Genomic DNA, 23,742 nt, shown 5'->3' on the forward strand with positions numbered 1-23,742 from the left:
TCCTACGGTAGCTGGGTGGATCAGGAACATGGACCTCCTAATGGTAAAAGAGAGGGCGGTGTATGTGCTACGAGCTTGCCCCCGTAAATGGAATAGGGTGTGGACGCGTTGGAACAAATATAGGGGGGAACCATGTGAACCGTTGCCAGAAGGTGGGGACTCGGAATCTGAGGAAGATGAGGACTAGATGGCGTAGGTCTACTTGTTGAGTGCTGATGTGTGCCGGGAGGGGGCAGAGCTACAATGATACCATGGGAATGTGAAGACACATGTGGAATGACCGACCGCAGACTGTGTAAGGAGATAACCATTGCCAAATGATGACCTTAGTTGGGTTTTATTGTTTTCATTATATCTAAAAGTTGAAATGTTGGGAGCAAATACACATTCCAAGAATGGGCTACTCATGGACCAACATGTGAGAATACTATGAGGATAAGACAGGGGTACTGTACATTGGTTGGTCATGATTGCTCCAGGCACGAATCGTGATGGCAAACGTAATAGGATAGAAAATAACATGTTTGAACTGCTTCTCAAGATTGCAAATTACATTGACATGCAAATGTGGATTGTATATGTGGACATGAATGTGATGTTTGTTATCCTGACAATAAAGTTTAAAAAAAAAAAATTAAGAATGATTTCACATAGTAATGAAACTTTGAGATTTCTTGTTTTGCTAAAAAGAATGATTTAATAGATGTTTTTTCTGGGACAAAACTCTTTACACTACAGCTTAGTCAGCGGGTGAATGAAACACCATACCGCCTATTAAACAAGCCAGACTAGGAGGTAAAGCATTCTCCTACATCGCCCCTCATATCTGGAACCAACTACCCTTAGATATCCGACAATGCACTAATTACTTGACCTTCAGGAAAAAACTCAAGACATCACTTTTCTAGCTCCTGGTCCTCACCGCCTCACGTCCTCAGCGCGGAGATACCCCATCTGGGGTGATTCAGGCGCTTTATAAATTATATAAATAAATAAACACAACAATGATTTCATTTTCTGTGTGCTTTTCCTTTCCAGTCCATCTCCCCTACAAGAAATAAATGTTAAAACGGTTCTGTAGGTATCAGTTGCTCAGACCTCACAGTACTATTAGATTTAGAGATAGACTGCCCTTTTAGAGAAATTCCATTTCTAAACCTGGCTATTCATACACTAAGGAGGATGGTTTGCATGGATTGTACAGAAATTTTAGTAGTAAATATGCCAATTAAAATGTAGAAGCTGGTTTCTGCATAGAAGTATGTAGTGACTGCCACTTGGGTTCAGAAGCAATCTTTTTTAACTGGTACTGGTCAATATTATGAACATGTTTTGTGTCCTTAAGGCAAACTAATGCAAGGTCACTAAATAATCACAGCAGAGCAAATGTTGTTCCACTGAGTAACATTCGACAGCAAACCAGAAGCCAAAGTGAAGGGACCCTGAAGCTAAAGAGAAAAAGGACTTGCACCTGGAATTAAGCATGCCATATTTCAGTAGAGATGTTCTGGGTTGTTGAGAAGGTCTGAACATTCTTTAACAACGTATTTATTCATGGCTCTTGCAGAGCGCTAACGCATCAAAAAAAGTTGCAAAAATCTAAAATGTCAGTGGTAAGAGAACATTTTGCCATGTCACTTCAATTAAATGATCATAACTGCTTTTAATAAAATGGTTTTGATTGGCTGGGTCAATGCTCACACTCTGCAGCATCTCATATTCTAAGCAGCGATGTTCACAGCACAACATCTAAAGCGTGTAATATTAAGGCTAGAAAGAAAGGAGTGAAGTGGAAGAGTGAATGAGAATTGGATATATAGAAAACAAAGGTGTACCCGAGATGGGCCATGAAATAGAGAAAGGATATAGTTAAGACAGCAATGAAAGCAAGATATGAGAACAGAGAAAATGTGATAGAAGCTAAGAACTGGAAATAAAGAAGATAATAGATAGGAAGGGAAAAAGTAGGAAAAACAAATAATAGAAAAAACGGGAATAAATAGAAAGAAAGCGAACAAAGGCATTTGAAGAGGAGACAGTGGGGGAGAGTAGAGATTTTAGTGTACAGAGAAAAGGGGCAAATATGGAGAGGATGAGCTATGGAATTGAGATGGAAAAAGGAGGAACTGAATTAGCATGAAACATAACACGCAAATGAAAAAGAGTGGGAAGGAGGGCAAGGACAATCACATCAAAAGAAAAGGAGAAGGAAAAGAAAAAGGTTGGAAACAAGGAGGTCAGGCAGAATATATGTTGGAGATGAGTACGGGAAGCATATTCAAGGTATGGATTTGATAAAGAAAGTGTGGAATAAGAGGACATCAGGGGGAGTTTGGTGGGAGACAAGGATAGGATGTAGACTGAAGAGAGAAGACAGGATGAAGAAGACGTGAAGGAGAGCGGAAAAGTAAAAAGAAAAGTGGGGAAGAGTGTGGAGATTAGACAAAAACAAAATAAACATTGCGAAAGCCAATAAGTTGGACCATAGCAGGCTCCTGTTATGGGCATTTTTCATTTTATTTTCATTTCAAGCATATGCAAGAAACTGAAAAAAAATATATAAAACAAGCCAAAAATAACACATACATGGCCAGTGTATGCTTGCAGTTACCATTTAAACTTTAGAAAGTATCACTGATGCTGCTGTTCTATTAGTGATCGCACTCAAATTTCACACATCTACAAAGTCATTTAACAAACTTTACAAACAGTGTAGGCAAAATAACTAGCTGGTTTACGGATAACAAAAAATAAATACAATAAAGATGCACACATAACTAGCTTTGCCACAGATCAGATTGGAACAATTTTCTATCCAATTTGAAATGTGTGCAGGTTTTGTGCAGTCACTGAAAGTGAAGGGAGCTAATAAGTAACTTGGTCTAAGCGACGGTGGGGGTGCAAAATGTGAATAGCTGCAGGCTCAAAGGCCAGACCTAAAACAGGAGATAAGGACAAGCAAAAGAGATAGAGCGGAAGTGGATGGGGTGAAAATAGGTACAAGGAGCAGATGCGATGAGAGAGACCGAGGAATGATGGATAGAATGATAGGCCTATCAAGCATAGCATGACACATGATTCTTTGGATGAAAGCCTTTCATACTTATGCAAAAAGGTATAGCAAAAAATATGAGTATAAGAAAGAACAAGCATTGGCAAAGCCAATAGGTCTCGCTTTCAGGACCTTATAAGTGTTTAGCCATGCAACAGTTGATGTTGTTGCACCAAGGATATTGTGCTGCATAACGGCAAGCTGTGACCCTGATAAGTGCTAGGGCAGTGCATGGGGCAGGGGGTAAGAACAGCGAGCTTTGAACCTGATAAGTGTTAGAACAGAGCGGGGGCAGGGGGGTAAGCACGGCCAGCTTTGAACCTGATAAGTGTTAGGACAGAGCGGGGGATAGGGGGGTACGCACGGCGAGCTTTAAACCTGATGATCAGTGTTAGGGCAGGGGGGTAAGCACGGCAAGCTTTAAACCAAATGATCAGTGTTAGGACAGGGCAGGGGGTAAGCACAGCGAGCTTTGAACCTGATGATCAGTGTTAGGACAGAGCAGGGGGGCAGGTGGGTAAGCACGGCGAGCTTTGAACTTGATGATCAGTGTTAGGACAGTGTGGGGGCAAGGGGATAAGCACAGCGAGCTTTGAACCGGATAAGTGTTAGGACAGAGCGGGTGGCAGGGGGGTAAGCACGCCAAACTTTGAACCTGATGATAATTGTTAGGACAGAGCGGGGGCAGGGGGTAAGCACGGCGAGCTTTGAACCTGATGATAAGTGTTAGGACAGAGCAGGGGGCTGGGGGGTAAGCACAGCGAGCTTTGAACCTGAAGAGAATTGTTAGGACAGAGCGGGGGCAGGGGGTAAGCACAGCGAGCTTTGAACCGGATGATAATTGCTAGGACAGAGCAGGGCAGGGGGGTAAGCACGGCGAGCTTTGAACCGGATGATAAGTGTTAGGTTAGAGCGGGGGCAGGGGGGTAAGCACGGCGAGCTTTGAACCGGATGATAAGTGTTAGGTTAGAGCGGGGGCAGGGGGGTAAGCACAGCGAGATTTGAACCGGATGATCTGTTTTAGAACAGAGCGAGGGGCAGGGGGTTAAGCACGGCTAGCTTTGAACCTGATAAGTGTTAGGACAGAGCGGGGGGCAAAGGGGTTAAGCACTACGTATTAAGGGGAAAGTGGCCGCTTCTATGACATACCTAAAGCTGCTGGTTGAGAAGCTTGCAATGGACCCAGCCTCCCTTCCCCTCCCCTCTGAAAAAGGTGGGGGGGAGGGGCGGGGAGGAGGAGGGAAGAGCAGCAGAGCGAAGCTGCTGGCAGACTCTGACCTTGAAGCCTAGAGGTGGGGGCCAGAGGAGCGAGCAGTCCAGAGTAGAAAGGGAGACAGGGACACTTGTTTTAAAGAAATGAAATGTAGTGTTCATGCCCTATTGACAAACTTCCATGGCATGAATAGTGGTGAGGCTTGCAAACAGGAGCAGTTTCCCTCCTCCCTGTCCAAAGGGAGGGGTTGAGAGGGGAAAGAGCAGGCTGGAGAAGGTCCACTCTGGGTTGTTTTCAACTTTGGAGATAAGGAGAATGAAATGCAGAGGGAGGAGAGAAAAGCCAGGGCCTGTGACCCATGAGGAGAGAAGAAAGCCATATGGTGCCTCTGCTCGTAAGTGCATGCCGGCGCACATGCACGCAAGCTCTAGGCCACAGTGGTAGCATTTTCTGAAGCCCTTACTAAAAGTCTCACCAGAGCACAGCGCATGCGCTGCTTTAGGCCAGACCTAGAAAAATTCATATGCAACATATTGTTTAGGTTACATTAAAATGAGGTCATGTAATACTTTTGATTTGTACCTTAAACTTATTCTCATAAAGAGTAGATGTTAATCAGGAGCGGTTATATGTTAATTAGCAATTATAAGGAAAGAATAAAGAGCTCTCTCAAAGTATCCGGAGTCATCAAACTAACGTTAACACTAAACGCATAAGGAACAAAGTCAATTAAACATTTAATTAAGGCCGCAATAAGCCGCACCATTTGAGTTCATGAGACCTACACATCCAAATGTAAAAATAGTGTCACTACTAAGAGGGATTCTACTTCATATTCTACACTCTAAACACTGTCGAACTCCTTCATTAACCTATAGAGGTACTTACATTTTAAAGTGAAGAAAGGGTTTGTGGGTAGCAGCTTGATGTTGATTCTTTGGTGACTGGGATTGACAACTAACATCAAAAATTGACACAGGACTCTCATCTTCACTCTCATCCAAACTAAGATTTGGAGCATCTGAAAATAAATAAGGTACAACAAATATGATATATATTCATTAATGTGCATTTTCATGTGCAATATACAACGTTTTAACTCCAATATCAAATATTAGAAAGCCTTCCCTGATATGAAACGAACCTATTGGTAATTTTCAAACAATCAAATGTTAAACCTCCTTTACTACTTCAGAGAGGACATTAAAAAGCTCTTACGACATGAGTCTCTTAACCCCCATTCAGTCATATGAATGAGTTTCCTTCAGTAATGCTCTTTCCAGTGGAATTGTAATTAAACGCAGATGCCTCACTTTTTGAATAGAAACAAAAGCAGTCCCAGCCTAAATTATGTGTCTGAAAAGGGGATGTTACATTAGGAAGTTCACCAATACAAATGGCAAATCGACTCTCCATGAGGACACAGAAATCAATACAACAATGCCAGGGGAAGGTGTGGACGGGTGCCCATCTAGCTGCCTGGTAGATGCCTTATACTGTAACACAGTGACTAAAGCCATAGTGGTGGTCTTGGCACTGGAGAAATTAGCCTTGAGCCCCTCAGGAGGTTCATTCTCAGACAATGCACAGCACAACCTAATACTGAGGACAATCCACCTCAACTAAGTGTTTTGGAGTGCTCGCCCTTTATTTTACAAACTGAGCAAAGATGTCCCGGAACCCCCTCTGGGTGAAGACTCCACTTGTGGGCAGCAAGGGAATGCCTATTAAGTTCATCCACCATGATGCTGAGAGAGAGAGAATGCGCCAGAGAGCTCTATCTACTTTCATTCAAACTTTAGAGGAAAAACGAATTTGATTAAAGTCTTCGCCCTAGTGAACTGTGGGTTTCGGGAAGGGATCCCATTTGCCTATACATCAATTCACTTGGATTTCCTGTCAATGGGAGCTAAATAAAATGCACTTCGGTTAAGTTTGATAGCTGAAGCCTGGGGCACCTGACTTTCTGGAGTAGGATGATGTATCCGGAAGGAGGGATCCCCAGGAGTGCTTTTGTGTTGGCAAGGAATCAGGAGGCTCACTGGAGGTTTGTGGTGCAAAATCTCCGTTAACAGGTTGGTTTTATCATTAACAGTAAGCAGCTGCAAGTCCAGGTCCTATGTAGCCCTGTGTACCAACATTGCAATAGAGACATTTTTCTCTATGGGGAGTGAGGCGTTTAGGACATTAACATTCTATAAATCCAAATAGAATTGAGCTATAAAACGAGGAACAGAATTTGATTTGCAACTTCGTCATCCAGCTTGGACTGCTCAGGGAATCTCAGCATCTGACCTAAAATTGCCTCCTGCCTGATTTAAGTTTATCCAATTCAAACTCCTACATAGAGCATATTATACAGATTCAGCGTTGGTTAAAATGGGTAGCCTGGACTCCCCGGCGTGTCCTAGGGGCTGTGGGCAGACAGAAACATACATGAACCAGTGGTGGGCCTGCCTGCTTCTCCAGACATATTGGGGGATGGTAATCTCAGCACGGTTTTCAACATGTCGGAAAAAAAATGGAGGTCTCGCTTTGATGGTGGGTGCCTTCTCAACATGTGGAATGCAACGGACCTCTCAAGGGCTGAGAGAATATGGGTCTCCCTTGGATGCATGATTGCAAAACGCAACATAGTGAGATCCTGGAAGGGTACTACTAGGCTCAAATTTAGAGACTGGGAGACAGACACGGACTGGTGCATGCAGACGGAGCGGGTGACATACAAGGGAAGAGGGTGCCCACAAAAATGGACCAGAAACTGGGGAGCATGGAACGAAAGTCGGGGAATGATATGTACACCGTTTAGTGACACTTCTCCACATGCAGGAGACCACTTGGGTGAATAAATTCTACAAGATGGACAATGTCAAACTTCAATGTAATAGAATTGGTCCAATGTAGCGTATTGATGGATATTGTACCTATGCACTTTGCTTGGATGAAGACAATGATGCTGCACTGTAATTTGTTTTGGTTTTTCTTTGTTTGTTCAATAAAAAGATTCTTTATAAATAAAATTGCCTCCTGCCTTTTATAATATTGACAGAGTGACAAGGGAATTAGTAGGGAGGCCTCAAGTGCCACAGGCTGTCCCTTTGTGATCTCATAACGAAACATGGGTCGGTCACAAACGTGCCAAAATCAGCTCTGGATATGAGAGCAGTCAGGAGTCTGCATTCTCCAAGAACCATGACCGACAACTAGCCAGAGATGGCTGGAAGGGCCTCCAGCAAGGGAGTTAAAACACAGGCCAGTGGCAACCAGGGTAAGACTGTGGCTGGATTAAGTTGTATAGCACTTGGGAAGGTCCTGTCAGCAGGTTCTTGTCAGGAGCCCCACATAGATCAATGGGGCCCGCAAACACACATGAGGGAACCAAAACAATGAGCAACTGCAGCAAGGCTTTCCTAGACACCTCAGTTCGCACCAGGTTGATAATGGCCTGGGAAACAAAGTGCATGGGCTGCAACATGGGAAATGGATCAGAGTCCAAACTCACCGATGGAGAAATGTCCTTAGAATGCCCATTGGATAAATTATCTCTGAGAAAGGAGCGGTATGAAAGGGGACAACCCAATTTTGAAGTTCTAATGCGTCTGCTGTGCACTGTAATTCAACTTCATTTTCAACGTACTTTAGGGCAGCAAATGATACTAGGAACAACAAAAGGATTGAATTAAGAGCAGGACCAGCCTTCTCTTCTTGTGATCCACAAAGAAAACTTGCCCTTCGGCTCCCCGTTGGCCTTCGGGTTCATCAGAGAGCATGGGCTGTACATTTTCGAATCATGCTCAGCGCCAAGGCATGAAAGACAGTTGTTATGCGAGTCTGGGATGGACATCTGCTTGAGGGAGTCATATGATGGCTGGAAGTCAGTCTTCTTTTTTTCTTTTTAAGAAAGGGGGGGCAAAGTGAGGTCAAAGACATTTCCGTTCGTATAAATGTTTGCAATTTGCTAAACTTAACAGAAAAGGTAGGGGGTGCTCCAGACACGAAAGGAGTGGAAAAAGAGGAACTGACGCCATTCTACTGGGTGGTGCCTATATGTTACTCTCCTCAAACCCAGAAGTAGTGCGGCGTTGACTCCGAGCCCGGTGGCAGCACCTGCTAGAGAACGGGAGCTGTTGCAGATTTACAGATCCACTCTAGTGCCTAGGATGATTCAAAATGTAAGTTACAATCATCCATCAGGACAAACACTCTACAAGCAGTTGAAATGAAGGCACAGGGGACTTTGGTCTAATATCTGAATAGAGCACCATTCCGTAGTGCTTCCTATAAAGACTGTATACCAGAAGGAAGAAATGGGGCTTTGCTTAAAGGCATAGGAATCTTGACAACACTAGATAATAAGGCAATAAGGGTGAGATATCACAGTTATCATAAAGAACAAAGGTAACTGCTTCCTACTGGCAGTCACCGGATTACAGAAAAAAATTGGCTAAGGGTAAAGAAATTCCTTCAAATAAAAAAGTGGACAGCAACAAGAAAAACATTTGCACAAGCAATCCAAATCCAGTAGGATGGTGCAAGGATTTAGCAGCAATGAAGGAACAAATAGGACACCGAAATAGAATCAAGAAACCAGCAGAGCAGGATTAAGCAATTTTGAAACAATCTAAAGATCATTTAAGCACTGCCTTTTAAAGTGCAATTTCTTTAAATGTTCCAGATGTGATGTGATAAGTTGTCCTTCTGGGTCATAACTTAGCTATAACGGTATGCCATGTTGATTATATAAAGATAAACGCGTTTATAGTCATGTTGCTTCCCAGTATCAATCATGGAAATGAAGAATGAGGTACACTAATGGATGCCAGCACCTACATGGAATGCCACAGTCCTGAGGGCTTATGGAAGCATGTCAACCAGCAGATCAACTAAAGTGAAATGCCCCACCAACACAGGCTTTACTTTGAAGACAGGGACTTCACTGTGTAGGGTATGCCCTCAAACAAAGTAGGATTTAATTTATTAGGTTATCTGTTTATGAGTATCGTTGACTGGTTAATAGGCGAGAGAGAACAAATATGGAATTGGGTACCTGTGAAACAAATACAGAAGGCAAGAATGCAGCAGGGAATTAGGACAGTTGTTCACTATTAAAAAAACAAGGACTGGCAAAATCAATTGGTCAATCTTGTATTTTGAGTCTTAACTAAAGTCTAAAAAAGCATGCTGCTGTGAAAAACAGCACACAATTATTGCTCCTTCTAAACAATGCACCTATGAGATAAAGAAATTAATGTGATGAATGAGTGCACATTTGAGATAAAGAGTGGTCTCTCATCCATTGCAATGTAAGCACACCATTGGAGGCAAAATGACGACAAACATAAGGTGAGAGAGAAATACTCCTCTCAGTGGAGCGAAAGCTCATTCTATGTTCATTTTAATTAACTGTCAACAGTAGATGGACAACTGTGCTGTCAAGCCAGACCTTAAACACAGTCATGCATATCTGTCAGACATAACTTCACTTGTAATAGGTGCTTAACTTACATCTCCAGCATAAGAGCTTTCATATTTTATTAAGAGACCATACCCCCGCAGAGACACCTGGGAGTGGAATAGAAGTAGTATGATTGCAAATGGGCCCACAAGAGATGCTCGCTGATAGGCCTAGGAAAGCCTAGATTGATTGATAACAGAATTGCTGGACGGAAAGCATGTAACTCAATCTGGATAGCAAGTTCTCCCTTTGCAGCTAGAAACAGCACACAACGGTTACTTCAATGTGGAAATGCAGAGACTAGATGAGGAACAAAAGAACTTAATTGATAAGAAAATCCAAAACCTTCTGAGAAAGGGACCAGCAAGAGATCCCAACAACAATTTTGATTAGAAAAGTTGTTACAAGCTTATCCGTCAATGGCACCTAAAGCGTATTCCTCCAACTGACCATCAGGCTGTCAGACAGGGAGCGGAGGCCAGCACCCATGCAGAAGAATAGCAGCTAGGCGACAGACAGCTAAACCAAGATGTCCAAACTGTATGTAGCAAGGTTCTAATGGCCCAATAGAAAATCCAATATTATTTAAAAAATGGATGGTGAAAAATTGATAACACGAATGCCTAGATTGCTAATTCACACAAATGAAAATCCCTGTTTCGATCTATGAGGCAGTATGTGTGGAGAATTGAAGGCTACTTCCCTTGATCCCTGGGACCGGCCTGATGAGTGGTGTGCTGCATTTCCACTCTGTTGCTGCATGATGCCAGAGCTGCAGAAAGAATACATGATGGCTGTGCTTGTTGGTGTGGTGGGCTCCGAGGCGTAACAGAGGGTGGCAATGCTAGAGTTCTTCAGAAAGGACGAGCACATTCGGCTGCTGGCTTGGGAGACAAGGAAATTGGATCCCAAAAACAGGTGAGAAGACTGTCTGGTACTGTCATCTGCACTGTTCCTGTCCTATAGTGGTGAGGGCAGGGTACAAATGAATAAACACCACTGGGGAGTTGAGGAGCCTGAGAGCATGTCCGAGTTTGCTGAAGGATGACCCAGCAGCCTGAAAGGCAGGTTGGGCAAGGACTAGGTTGAGAGAGACGTGACTAAGGCCTTATTTCAGGAAAGGAGTAAGGAGGAACAAGCACTGGCGTTGCCAATAGGCCTTGCAGCAGGAAAGTTGGAGCTATTACAATTGCAAATAACAATGCCTTTTATTTTTGTTTTCATTTTAAAAACATAAAGGGCTTTGTCATTTACAAAACCAATAGCTCCATCTTTCCTACTGCGAGACCTATTGTGCACTGCACAGTGCGGGTGAAAGTGGTATTGAGTGAGTGGCGCTGCGTGGGTGAGTGTGGCGTTGCGTGTGGGTGAGTGTGGCGTTGCGTGTGTGATAGTGGGCTTGCGTGTGTGAGTGTGGCGTTGCGTGTGTGATAGTGGGCTTGCGTGTGTGATAGTGGCGTTGCGTGTGTGATAGTGGGCTTGCGTGGGTGAGTGGCGCTGCGTGGGTGAGTGGCGCTGCGTGGGTGAGTGGCGCTGCGTGGGTGAGTGGCGCTGCGTGGGTGAGTGGCGCTGCGTGGGTGAGTGGCGCTGCGTGGGTGAGTGGCGTGCGTGGGTGAGCGGCGCTGCGTGGGTGAGCGGCGCTGCGTGGGTGAGCGGCGCTGCGTGGGTGAGCGGCGCTGCGTGGGTGAGCGGCGCTGCGTGGGTGAGCGGCGCTGCGTGGGTGAGCGGCGCTGCGTGGGTGAGCGGCGCTGCGTGGGTGAGTGGCGCTGCGTGGGTGAGTGGCGCTGCGTGGGTGAGTGGCGCTGCATGGGTGAGTGGCGCTGCGTGGGTGAGTGGCGCTGCGTGGGTGAGTGGCGTTGCGTGTGCGAGTGGCGTTGCGTGTGCGAGTGGCGTTGCGTGTGCGAGTGGCGTTGCGTGTGCGAGTGGCGTTGCGTGTGCGAGTGGCGTTGTGTGTGCGAGTGGCGTTGCATGTGCGAGTGGCATGTGCGAGTGGCGTTGCGTGTGCGAGTGGCGTTGCGTGTGTGAGCGGCGTTGCGTGTGTGAGCGGCGTTGCGTGTGTGAGCGGCGTTGCGTGTGTGAGCGGCATTGCGTGTGAGTGGCGTTGCGTGTGAGTGGCGTTGCGTGTGAGTGGCGTTGCGTGTGAGTGGCGTTGTGTGGGTGAGTTGTGTTGCATGATCTCTAAATATTTCACTAATGCGATATTGTTACATTGTTGTTGGTAGTAAGGTATTGTTACGTTCCTCACTCGTGTTCATGCTAGTATACATTTCAGAGCCACTAAAGAAAATAATGTTCAGTGATGCATGCGAAATTTGGACTTCTTCGTTTTTAGGTCGAGCTGACGTAGCATTCATGCGAAAGCATGAATGCTGTCAGCAAGACAACTAATACTATCCGTATTTGGGAAAGTGGACAGCAGAGTGCCACGCGCTTTCCCAGTGTCGGATTTCACCGCGGGAGCGAGCGCGCTTGCGCAGACCGCAGGGCTTGCATGCATACACGGCGCGCACACAGGCAGGCCCCATCCCCTGCATGCACAGGCGCACACACACACACACACACACACACACACACACACACACACACACACACACACAGGCACGCACATGCAGGCACGCACATGCAGGCACACAGCCCCCCCCCCGCCCCCTCCCCTCACCGGAGTCGGGCTCGCACCATCTGCCAAGGGAGCCCCGCAGAGCACTTGAGCTCCTCTCCCACTCTACCAAGAAGCGGAGCTCTCCCCATAGGCATCGGGGCCTCGCAGTCTCCCCGCTGGTCTTCACCCGGGCCCCCTCCTGGGACCCCGGACTTCATGCGGCACTTCTCGTCTCCGGGCTCGCGCTCGCCAAAACGAAACTGCAGAGTGGCGCGCATGCGCAGGCAGCCCCCGCCCTCCCACTCATCATCGGCTGCAGGGTGGCGCTCGGCTGATTCTGGTTTTCCTTTGCATTGAGCACACCCAAAACACCGCCCCCATGCCTGCCATAAGCAACTGCTTCTTTGCGATGCACTTGTTTTCATTTCGCGGCCGATTTTTGTTTCGCCGCTATTGCTACCCTTGACTGACCCTCCCCATGCGAATGCCTAAAAGGGTGACAAGACTGCACCCAGCCGCCAGCAATGGGATGCCTGCGTCCATAAGCCTACCACCGGCCGATGCGGCCTTCACAGGTTGCTTGCTCCGCGATGCGGTCTGAAGAGTCAGAAGCCACAGCCCATGTGAGCGGGTTGCACCCCGAGGCAGGCAGCCCCGACGAAGGTGCCCACTCGTGGCCCTGTCACACAGCGGAGCCAAGCCAGCTATGCCCCACACTGCCCTTCATGTAGACTCACCGACCAGCCATTAGGCGCGATGACAGGAAAAGAAATGCCAGCCCGTTGACAGTGAGGCGCTCACCCGATCCTCACGAGAGTCCAGCCCACTGCTGCCAAACCTCGAGGCCACACCGGCAGCTTTGCACAGAGCGCGCAGGACATGGAAAGCCTGCAGCCTTGGGCAGTGTGACACGGCTGTGGCACCACCTAGTGGCTGCACTGATCACCGCCAGCAGGAAGGCCTCATCACAGAAGCTGCCACCAATAATAAAAAGAAAATACACAAGTTCTGCACCGGCATCTCGAGCGGGTGTCACGGCCCACGGTCTCCAAGTGACTGCAGCACTCCTACGGGTGGCCTGCCACACTGCACCCTCACCAGCAACTGACGGAAAGCGCTCCGGACCCTCAGTCCAAGAATGCCGTGGTAGAAATGCCTGCAAGGAAAGCCGGCACAGAGCTCCCTGAACAGAGGAAGGTTCCTGGAACGTAATCCACTGTAAGCAGCTCCCAACACTTGCCCCAGCTGCTGGAATGCATACAAAGGAGACGGCCGGCCGTATCACTGGAGAAAGGAGAGATGAGGGACGAGATGACAGCATGGCAATGAAGGCATAGCCCAGCACAGTGCTTTTGCCCACAACAGCCAAACCATTCACCGCTCCCCGAGGCCTGACGCTTCAGGAGGCTGATCCAGCCTTGTGTGATGGTGCCACCACGTAGCCATTTAGAGGGAGCAGACTGAGAAAAGAGACTGCACTGTTAAACTGCCTCCAGTGGCAGAATTGGTAACATGAACAGCTTATCGTGCCAGGAGTATGCCTAATGCCCACACATACAGGAGTACATGCTGCAGCTACCTTATCCGAGCGCAAACTTAACAATGGAGTGTTCCCATACAGCAGCAAAAGACAGTCAATCCCTGTAATGTCCCCACTCCATAAGCCACCAGCCACCAGGAGAAACACGACTCCAGCACAAAAGATGCAACTTCGGGAGGGGAGAAACTGAGAACCACACAAGATGCTCACTGCTTCCCCCAACATATCCTGTGCTCAGCACTTTGCCAAGAAACCAAAAGTTGCCCTGGACAGGCAAAGCAGTCAAGCTCCAAGAAGAGGCAAGGGGAACACGCATAGAGCACACAACCCCCGGTGGCCGTGTGACACCACCACAAGCAAGCCACAGATGGCCTGGCCGTGAAGCAGGGGGCGGGGCAGCGCTGGGGAAACCTCTGGGAGGGTGATTGACATAGAAAGAGGGGAGGTGCTGGTGTGGGAGGAGTGCTGCTACGGCAAGACTGTTTGCGTGGAGAGAGAGGGGAGGTGCTGGTGTGGGAGGGGGAAGGTGCTGGTGTGGGAGGAGTGCTGCTACGGCAAGGCTGTGTTTGCGGGGAGAGAGCGGGGAGGTGCTGGTGTGGGAGGGGGGAGGTGCTGGTGTGGGAGGAGTGCTGCTAGGAGAGGAGAAGCCCTGGCCGTGAATGCGCGTGCATGTTTGCTCACGTGATTCACATGAACTGCAAGAAAACCGCGGGGCTGAAAGCCCTTGGTTTGAAGAGGATTTTGCCGACATGAATTCTCGCTCCGCTCAATGCGCTTGCGCGCATGGATAGGTCGCGAGACCTAAAAAGCAGATGACCCAGCTAAGTGCTGGAAAGAAGAGAAATTTAGAGCTCCATTGCTGGACTGGGGTTCTGCCGCAGTAAACCATTCATTCAACGTGTTAAGTGCTGAAACCTTAGCCATCAATTGAGGCCCACAGCCCCTTGCAGAGCCTGTCAAGCATCAAGATGCCCTAAGCATCAGAAGCATGATCTAGAGGCTGCAAATGACTAGAGGAGGTGCCAAACCTGTTTCCAAGTGGGAGGACAGAAGAAAACATTTAAGAAGGTTAAATAGGGCAAGGCAGGGACGTCACAGAGTCAAAAAGAATCGCCATTTCAATACCCACCCCCGCACCCGGGTAATTAACACCACAAGGTGAGCCAGGGAGGAGCGGTAGGGGAACTAGTTATCCAATTGGTGACCATTATATGGTAGACGGAGCAAGACTGGCCATGGAGAAAGGAGATTATAAGGAGGCAAAGGTAACCGGATTGTTTACTGGTATTATATTTTTACATGTTTGCTATCCTATTTTGCTACTCACTCACTACCGACTACTATATTGTACCCAATAGTTGGTTTAATCACCCTACTGTTGCCCCTACCCCTTGTTTCTGTAAAGCGCTCTGATATCTGCAAAGATCTTGTTCGCGCTATATAAAACTTTGAATAAATGAATAAATAAAATAAACCTTTCAATCTAGGAAATCCACCAAGACTGCAGACAGAGAGCAGGATCTGCATCCTGTTGCGAAGGGCAAGGGATACAGGAGAATGAGGCAGACAGAAAGGTGCAGCTCCAAGACATGTAGAAAAGTCTGCATAGCAATACATTTTCCTTACACGTGGACCGTAAGAAAGAAAGGATTGAGAAGTATGCAGGGTGCCTGGATATAGCAGATCACATTCTTCGTAAAGACCAGGCCCGCATTTTCACTCAGTACATTATTACATGTACCTCATGATGAAGAATGACTGCACTCTTAATTGCTAATGGGAAGTCACATCCTTTAGATCTAGGGACAGAAGACAAGGAACGATAATGTAGGTAATAATGACAGAATAACCTTGCAAATCTAACATTACACATCAAATTGTAGTCAGACTGGCCTGTAAGACTCATCTTGAAACACCCACTAGATATCACCCCGAAATTATTCTAGTGCAACTATCTGTCCCTATGAAAGGCAAGAGGGAATAGCTGCGTGAAGGTCGGCAAGCCCTGGTGAACCCACGCACAAAACATAATAGATAGATCAAGATTTGCAAAAGCGCAACTTGTGCACCATGCCACTAACTGGTTTACAAGGAAGGGTGCAAATACTGAAAGTTGTGGGATCTGTAAGGGCGGGGTGGGGATCAAAGGGTGATGGGCAACTGGAGGGATATAGATGCAATATATGTTGCCAACAGGTTGGGGCCAATTGCTAAATATGAATCATCTGCACACACTGCATTGACTGAAATAGGAAAAAAGACCACATTATGAAGTCCTCAATTAACATTAAGGGTCAGAAAGACACCAGAAAGGCCAGGAAATTATGACTTACTTAAAAGGACATAAACAGCAGTCGAGTTTCTGCAGGAGACGTACCTGATGGTGACCACAGAGGAGGCGGTCACTAGAAACTGGGACATGCATTAGTACATTTCATTGTTTAATATGCAGTTGAAAGGGTGACAATTAACATTAAACAAGCATTTGCAATGCAATAGGTCTCGCATTGACGCAAATGTAAGCTTTTGTCATTGCAAATAACAATGCCTTTTATTTTTGTTTTCAAAACATAAACAAAAGGCATTGTCACTTACAATGCCAATAGTTTACACTCGCATATTTTACAAACACCGGTGTCTCCGACAGGCTGGCATGGGGTTAAGCTACGGGTCACGCCAGAAGCAAGAAACTTTGAAAGGGCAGTAGGGCATTGGCAGGGTCAGTCACAATGCTTGCACAGAGAATAGCGTTACTGAAAGGTTGGAAAGGAGCCACACGTCGGGCAAGGACAGTGGCTTTGAAAGCCCAGTTGGACATACGTGCAGGCATGTTTCTTTCAAAGGCTGGGAAAGGGAACGTTACAGGACAGGAAAGAAACTGGCAGGTTCTAATTCAGGAAGACTCGGCAGAGTCGGCTGCACATCACTGATAGATTGGAATTTTTTTTAAATCTATATTTTAGTTTTATTTCGGTGTAGAAAACATGCAAAAATCACTTTATATAAAAACACTGCGATGCATTATTGCACAGAAATCACAATTTAAGCAGACAATAGTTATGATAATAATCAACAACTGACATGATAAAGTTCCCTGTGAACTGTAAACTCTATTGGTCACCACAACTAGCTGCAAATAAGCATCTGACATCACATTGGCTCTCAAACACTCAACAGCTACAAAGTAAACATGTAATTGGAAGATCCGGTTTCCCGGCACTTTTGGCCTGTCTGGAAAACAACCACTTCCTGCAGGTTTACCAGTCACCCCCACCCATCCACTGATCGTCTCACCCTCCCCTCTCCTACCACCCTCTGCAGGACCAAAACCGATGGCAAGACCGAGGAGCCCCGAGTCCCTGTAGCCGGCCCCTCCCCATCCAACCTGGACATTGGCGACTACTCCAGGGTGATTCGGACTTAAAGGGAATACATTAAAAACACGCAATATTCAGTGGTGATGGGCTAGGAAATGAACAGAGCAAGGGAGAAAAAAGGGTGGGACATAGGCCAGGAGATGGAAGAGAAAGTGAGGCGGGGAAACTGGACCAGAGACAAAAGTGCCCTTCACCTGTGCGGTCGCAAAAATACACGTTACAGGACAAACATTAACTTTAACCTACGTGTCTGATATGCATACCTAAAATGGCACAACTGCACTGATCACTCCAACGTGACAGCCGACACATAAATTACGCATAGATGCGCCATTTCAGGTACATGTAGTAGCCTTTTCTTAACGCCACTACACCTTCACAGTTGTGCAACTCTCCATGCGGGGACCAACCCTTGCTCACTTCGTGTAGATTTGCTTGTGGAAAATTGAGAAATACAAATCGTATGTACTGGCACCAAGTTCGCACCTGTGGTGAAAGTGCACGAGGTACACTTCACGTGAGCTACGTAATAACAAACAAGGCAGTATGTGTGCACTAAATACAGTCACAGAAGGCCCAGCAACTGCGTCAAGCTGCATGTAAATACAACAAGCATTTGCAATGCAATAGGTGTCGCATTAGGAAAGTTTGAGCTATTGGTATTGTAAATGACAAATATTTTATTTATGTGTTGGTTTTGAAAATAGTGAAATTAATAGCTTTGTCATTTACAATGCCAATAGTTATAACTTTTGCAAATGTGGCACCTATAGCATTTGTAATGCAATATGTGTTGTATTTACGTGACTTAGATGTATATATTACAAATACGAATGGCTTTTCATTTTTGTTTTAAAATGAATACTTAAATACAAGTTATTGTAATTTATAATGGCAATAGCTTAAACTTTTGTAAATAACTTTTGAGAACGTTATGTTCAGTGTATTTTATTGTGACGAAAATCCAAGAACAGTAGTGAAATATTAACATCTTTTTGTGCCATTTATAATAAAGCTTGAAACATTGAGAGAACATATTTGAACCAGTTGTTGTTGAATGGTTGCACAGATTGATGCTGTGGTGGCGACGAGTGATGCTGTGGTTATGAGAAAGATAGAGTGAGGACGATAGAAAGATAGAGTGAGGACGATAGAAAGATAGAGTGAGGACGATAGAAAGATAGCGTGAGGACGATAGAAAGATAGCGTGAGGACGATAGAAAGATAGAGTGAGGACGATAGAAAGATAGAGTGAGGACGATAGAAAGATAGAGTGAGGACGATAGAAAGATAGAGTGAGGACGATAGAAAGATAGAGTGAGGACGATGGGGGTGACCGAGTGAGGGGGTGACCGAGTGAGGGCGATAGATAGATAGAGTGAGGGCGATGGGACGGACCGAGTGAGGGGGTGACCGAGTGAGGGGGTGTGTGTGTGGGGGGAGGTGTGTGGGGGGGGTGTGGGGGGGGGTGGGGTGGGGGGAGGTGTGGGGTGTGTGTGGGGCGGTGTGTGTGTGGGGCGGTGTGTGTGGGGCGGTGTGTGTTGGACCCGGCCTCGTGGCGTGGTTCCCCCCGCTACTCAGCTCCCCGTTAGTCCCGCTCCGTACCTAGAAACCCCTGGCTGCCCTGCCCATGTCCGACCAAATGCCCACGGCCCGCATCGGCCTGTCCCCGGCCACCTTCCCAGCCCACGCGCCCCGAACCCGCAAGGCCCCATATGCCCGCCGGCAGCCATTTTCCCTTCCCGAGATACCAGACCCCGTGGGCCTAGCATGACCCCAGCTCCAGCACAGCATAGGCTCCAGACGCGCCAGCCCCCGTTGGAAGGGTGAGGGCTACCCTACTGAGAGAAGACAAGGAGTTTCGATGGCACCTCCGGCCTCACCTGAGAGCCTGGTTTCTGTCACACCTCTGGTCTCCCCCCCTGGGGGCCAGTTTCGATTGCAACTCTGGCCTCCCCGAGTGCTGGCTCCAGACCTGCTGGGCGTCTGGGAATTCCCGGACGCATCCTCAAAGGGATCAGAGGATCAACCGCCGGACCTCAACCAGAGGACGCCCCCAAAGCCCCGGACCTCCGCCTGCAAGGGTCCGGACATCAAAGGGCCACTGGACTATAATCAAGGCCCGCCCCTGAACTAGCGGGCAGTTGCATCTTGGACAAGGAAGCCCTGGTGATCTGATCGCGGCTGAACTGAACCTCGTAACTCTTTGAGCCCTGCTGACGCTGTCGCGGCTCGTTCTTGGAACTGAAACATCGGAGCCCTGCTGACCTCATCGCAGCTCGAGCTTGAATCTTGAAGACCTCTACGGAACCTTCTGAGCACTGCTGACGTAATCGCGGCTCCTCCAGAACTTCATCCAGAGCGAGCCCTGCTGACGTCGTCGCGGCTCGAGGAACATTCTAGTCCGGCTGGACTATCAACGCTACCAACACGAGCCGAATCATCCTCAAGTGAGTAGGATCACCAGTGCGGCTACCATCTTCCGTATCCCCCCGGCTCGAGGATTGAGAGCTGTGCGCAGGGTACGCTACGTACTGGCCTATGAGACTAAGACTGTCCCGCTAACCCCTCCCTAAAGACTTGAGACTCTCCGCGATCCCTCGATCATTGTACATAAGAATGATAATACTTTTTACGTGATTATAAAGAAGTTGATAACGAAACTCACGGTGTGGTGTCTGTTCGTAAGTGTGGTGTGGTCCTCGTGTGTACGATTCGCTACTTGAGATCTTCCCCGGTGGAGATCTCTCATAAGGCTTGGCATTATTGGTGGGAGAGGCGGTTCATGGACGAGTCGGGTAGACATAACCTGGCCTCTGGGATCGCCCCTTCTAGCAGTGTGTGTGTGGGGCGGTGTGTGTGTGTGTGTGTGGGGCTTTGTGTGTGTGTGTGTGGGGTGGTGTGTGTGTGGGGCGGTGTGTGTGTGTGTGGGGTGTTGTGTGTGTGTGTGTGGGGCTGTGTGGGTGTGTGTGTGGGTGTGTGTGGGTGTGTGTGTGGGTGTGTGTGGGTGTGTGTGGGTGTGTGTGGGTGTGTGTGGGGTGTGTGTGGGTGTGTGTGGGTGTGTGTGGGTGTGTGTGGGTGGGTGTGTGTGTGTGGGTGGGTGTGGGTGTGTGTGGGGAGGGGTGTGGGTGTGTGTGTGTGTATGTGTGGGTGTGTGTGTGGAGGGGTGTGGGGGGGTGTGTATGTGTGGGGGTGTGTGTGTGGGGATGTGTGTGGGGGGGGGGGGTGTGGGGGGGGGGTGGGTGTGGGGGAGTGTGGGGGTGTGTGGGGGTGTGGGTGTGTTTGTGTGGGGGGTATGTGTGGGGGGTGTGTGTGGGGGGAGGGGGGGGGTGTGGGGGTGTGTGTGGGGGGGAGGGGGGGTGTGGGTGTGTGTGTGGGGGGGAGGGGGGGTGTGGAGGTGTGTGTGTGAAGGTGTGTGTGTGGAGGTGTGTGTGGAGGGGGTGTGGGGGAGGGGTGTGGGGGAGTGTGGGGAATGTGTGTGTGGGGGATGGTGTGTGGGGGATGTGTGTGGGGGATGTGTGTGTGGGGGGATGTGTGGGGGGTGTGTGGGGGGGTGTGTGGGGGGGTGTGTGTTGGGGTGTGTTGGGAGTGTGGGGGGAGGTGTTTGTGTGGGGCGGTGGGGGTGTTGGGGGTGTGTGGGGTGGGGGCGGTGGGGGTGGTGGGGGCGGTTTGTGTGTGGGGCGGTGTGTGTGGGGGCGGTGTGTGTGTGGGAGCGGTGTGTGTGTGGGAGCGGTGTGTGTGTGGGAGCGGTGTGTGTGTGGGAGCGGTGTGTGTGTGGGAGCGGTGTGTGTGTGGGAGCGGTGTGTGTGGGGCGGTGTGTGTGGGGCGGTGTGTGTGGGGCGGTGTGTGTGGGGCGGTGTGTGTGAGGCGGTGTGTGTGGGGCGGTGTGTGTGTGGGGCGGTGTGTGTGTGGGGCGGTGTGTGTGTGGGGCGGTGTGTGTGTGGGGCGGTGTGTGTGTGGGGCGGTGTGTGTGTGGGGCGGTGTGTGTGTGGGGCGGTGTGTGGGGCGGTGTGTGTGTGGGGCGGTGTGTGTGTGGGGCGGTGTGTGTGTGGGGGGTGTGTGTGTGGGGGGGTGTGTGTGTGGGGGGTGTGTGTGTGGGTGGTGTGTGTGTGGGGGGGTGTGTGTGGGGGGTGTGTGTGGGGGGTGTGTGTGGGGGGTGTGTGTGGGGGGGGTGTGTGTGGGGGGTGTGTGTGTGTGGGGGGTGTGTGTGTGGGGGGAGGGGGGGTGTGGGGGTGTGTGTGGGGGGGGGGGAGGGGGGGGTGTGGGGGTGTGTGTGGGGGGGAGAGGGGGTGTGGAGGTGTGTGTGTGAAGGTGTGTGTGTGGAGGTGTGTGTGGAGGGGGTGTGGGGGAGGGGTGTGGGGGAGTGTGGGGAATGTGTGTGTGGGGGATGGTGTGTGGGGGATGTGTGTGGGGGATGTGTGTGGGGGATGTGTGTGTGGGGGGATGTGTGGGGGGATGTGTGGGGGGGTGTGTGGGGGGGTGTGTGTTGGGGGTGTGTTGGGGGGGTGTGGGGGGAGGTGTTTGTGTGGGGCGGTGGGGGTGTTGGGGGTGTGTGGGGTGGGGGTGTTGGGGGTGTGTGGGGTGGGGGCGGTTTGTGTGTGGGGCGGTGTGTGTGGGGTCGGTGTGTGTGTGGGAGCGGTGTGTGTGTGGGAGCGGTGTGTGTGTGGGAGCGGTGTGTGTGTGGGAGCGGTGTGTGTGTGGGAGCGGTGTGTGTGTGGGAGCGGTGTGTGTGTGGGAGCGGTGTGTGTGTGGGGCGGTGTGTGTGGGGCGGTGTGTGTGTGGGGCGGTGTGTGTGGGGCGGTGTGTGTGGGGCGGTGTGTGTGTGGGGCGGTGTGTGTGTGGGGCGGTGTGTGTGTGGGGCGGTGTGTGTGTGGGGCGGTGTGTGTGTGGGGCGGTGTGTGTGTGGGGCGGTGTGTGTGTGGGGCGGTGTGTGTGTGGGGCGGTGTGTGTGTGGGGCGGTGTTATGTTATGTTATGTTAATTCTGCTTATATAGCGCATGGCTACCCCAGCAATGGGGCGTCCCAGCGTGTGTGGGGGGGTGTGTGTGTTGGGGGTGTGTTGGGGGGGTGTGGGGGGAGGTGTTTGTGTGGGGCGGTGGGGGTGTTGGGGGTGTGTGGGGTGGGGGCGGTGGGGGTGTTGGGGGTGTGTGGGGTGGGGGCGGTTTGTGTGTGGGGCGGTGTGTGTGGGGTCGGTGTGTGTGTGGGAGCGGTGTGTGTGTGGGAGCGGTGTGTGTGTGGGAGCGGTGTGTGTGTGGGAGCGGTGTGTGTGTGGGAGCGGTGTGTGTGGGGCGGTGTGTGTGGGGCGGTGTGTGTGGGGCGGTGTGTGTGGGGCGGTGTGTGTGGGGCGGTGTGTGTGGGGCGGTGTGTGTGGGGCGGTGTGTGTGGGGCGGTGTGTGTGGGGGCGGTGTGTGTGGGGCGGTGTGTGTGGGGCGGTGTGTGTGGGGGGGGTGTGTGTGGGGGGGGTGTGTGTGGGGGGGTGTGTGTGGGGGGGTGTGTGTGGGGGGGGTGTGTGTGGGGGGGTGTGTGTGGGGGGTGTGTGTGTGGGGGGTGTGTGTGTGGGGGGTGTGTGGGGGGTGTGTGTGGGGGGTGTGTGTGGGGGGTGTGTGGGGGGGTGTGTGTGTGGGGGGTGGGTGTGTGGGGGGTGGGTGTGTGGGGGGGTGTGGGGTTGTGTGTGTGGGGCTGTGTGTGTGTGGGGCTGTGTGTGTGTGGGGCTGTGTGTGTGTGGGGCTGTGTGTGTGGGGGGATGTGTGTGTGGGGGGATGTGTGTGTGGGGGGGATGTGTGTGTGGGGGGAAGTGTGTGTGGGGGGAAGTGTGTGTGGGGGGAAGTGTGTGTGGGGGGAAGTGTGTGTGGGGGGCTGTGTGTGTGGGGCTGTGTGTGGGGCTGTGTGTGGGGCTGTGTGTGTGTGGGGCTGTGTGTGCATGTAGTGCTGTGTGTGTGGGGTGCTGTGTGTGTGGGGTGCTGTGTGTGTGGGGTGCTGTGTGTGTGGGGGGCTGTGTGTGGGGCTGTGTGTGTGGGGCTGTGTGTGTGGGGTGCTGTGTGTGTGGGGTGCTGTGTGTGTGGGGTGCTGTGTGTGGGGCTGTGTGTGGGGCTGTGTGTGGGGCTGTGTGTGTGGGGCTGTGTGTGTGGGGCTGTGTGTGTGGGGCTGTGTGTGTGGGGCTGTGTGTGGGGGGCTGTGTGTGGGGGGCTGTGTGTGGGGGGCTGTGTGTGGGGGGCTGTGTGTGGGGGGCTGTGTGTGGGGGCTGTGTACAGGTAGGGCTGTGTACAGGTAGGGCTGTGTACAGGTAGGGCTGTGTACAGGTAGGGCTGTGTACAGGTAGGGCTGTGTACAGGTAGGGCTGTGTACAGGTAGGGCTGTGTACAGGTAGGGCTGTGTACAGGTAGGGCTGTGTACAGGTAGGGCTGTGTACAGGTAGGGCTGTGTACAGGTAGGGCTGTGTACAGGTAGGGCTGTGTACAGGTAGGGCTGTGTACAGGTAGGGCTGTGTACAGGTAGGGCTGTGTACA

General features: G+C 50.1%; 1 protein-coding gene across 3 annotated transcripts in view; it reads right to left on the minus strand.

Annotated features, from left to right (window-relative positions):
• The window catches only part of ATAD2B (ATPase family AAA domain containing 2B), a 945,800-nt gene that overhangs the window by 501,569 nt on the left and 420,489 nt on the right, over positions 1-23,742 (minus strand). For all 3 annotated transcript variants that reach the window (XM_086926259.1, XM_086926261.1, XM_086926260.1), the window contains exon 17: positions 5,154-5,286. In XM_086926259.1, the coding sequence (XP_086782385.1) occupies positions 5,154-5,286 (133 nt within the window). The remainder of the gene's footprint in view (positions 1-5,153; positions 5,287-23,742) is intronic.

Source organism: Lissotriton vulgaris, chromosome 6 (assembly GCF_964263255.1).
Source record: "Lissotriton vulgaris chromosome 6, aLisVul1.2, whole genome shotgun sequence".
In the NCBI taxonomy this organism is placed as follows: Eukaryota; Metazoa; Chordata; class Amphibia; order Caudata; family Salamandridae; genus Lissotriton; species Lissotriton vulgaris.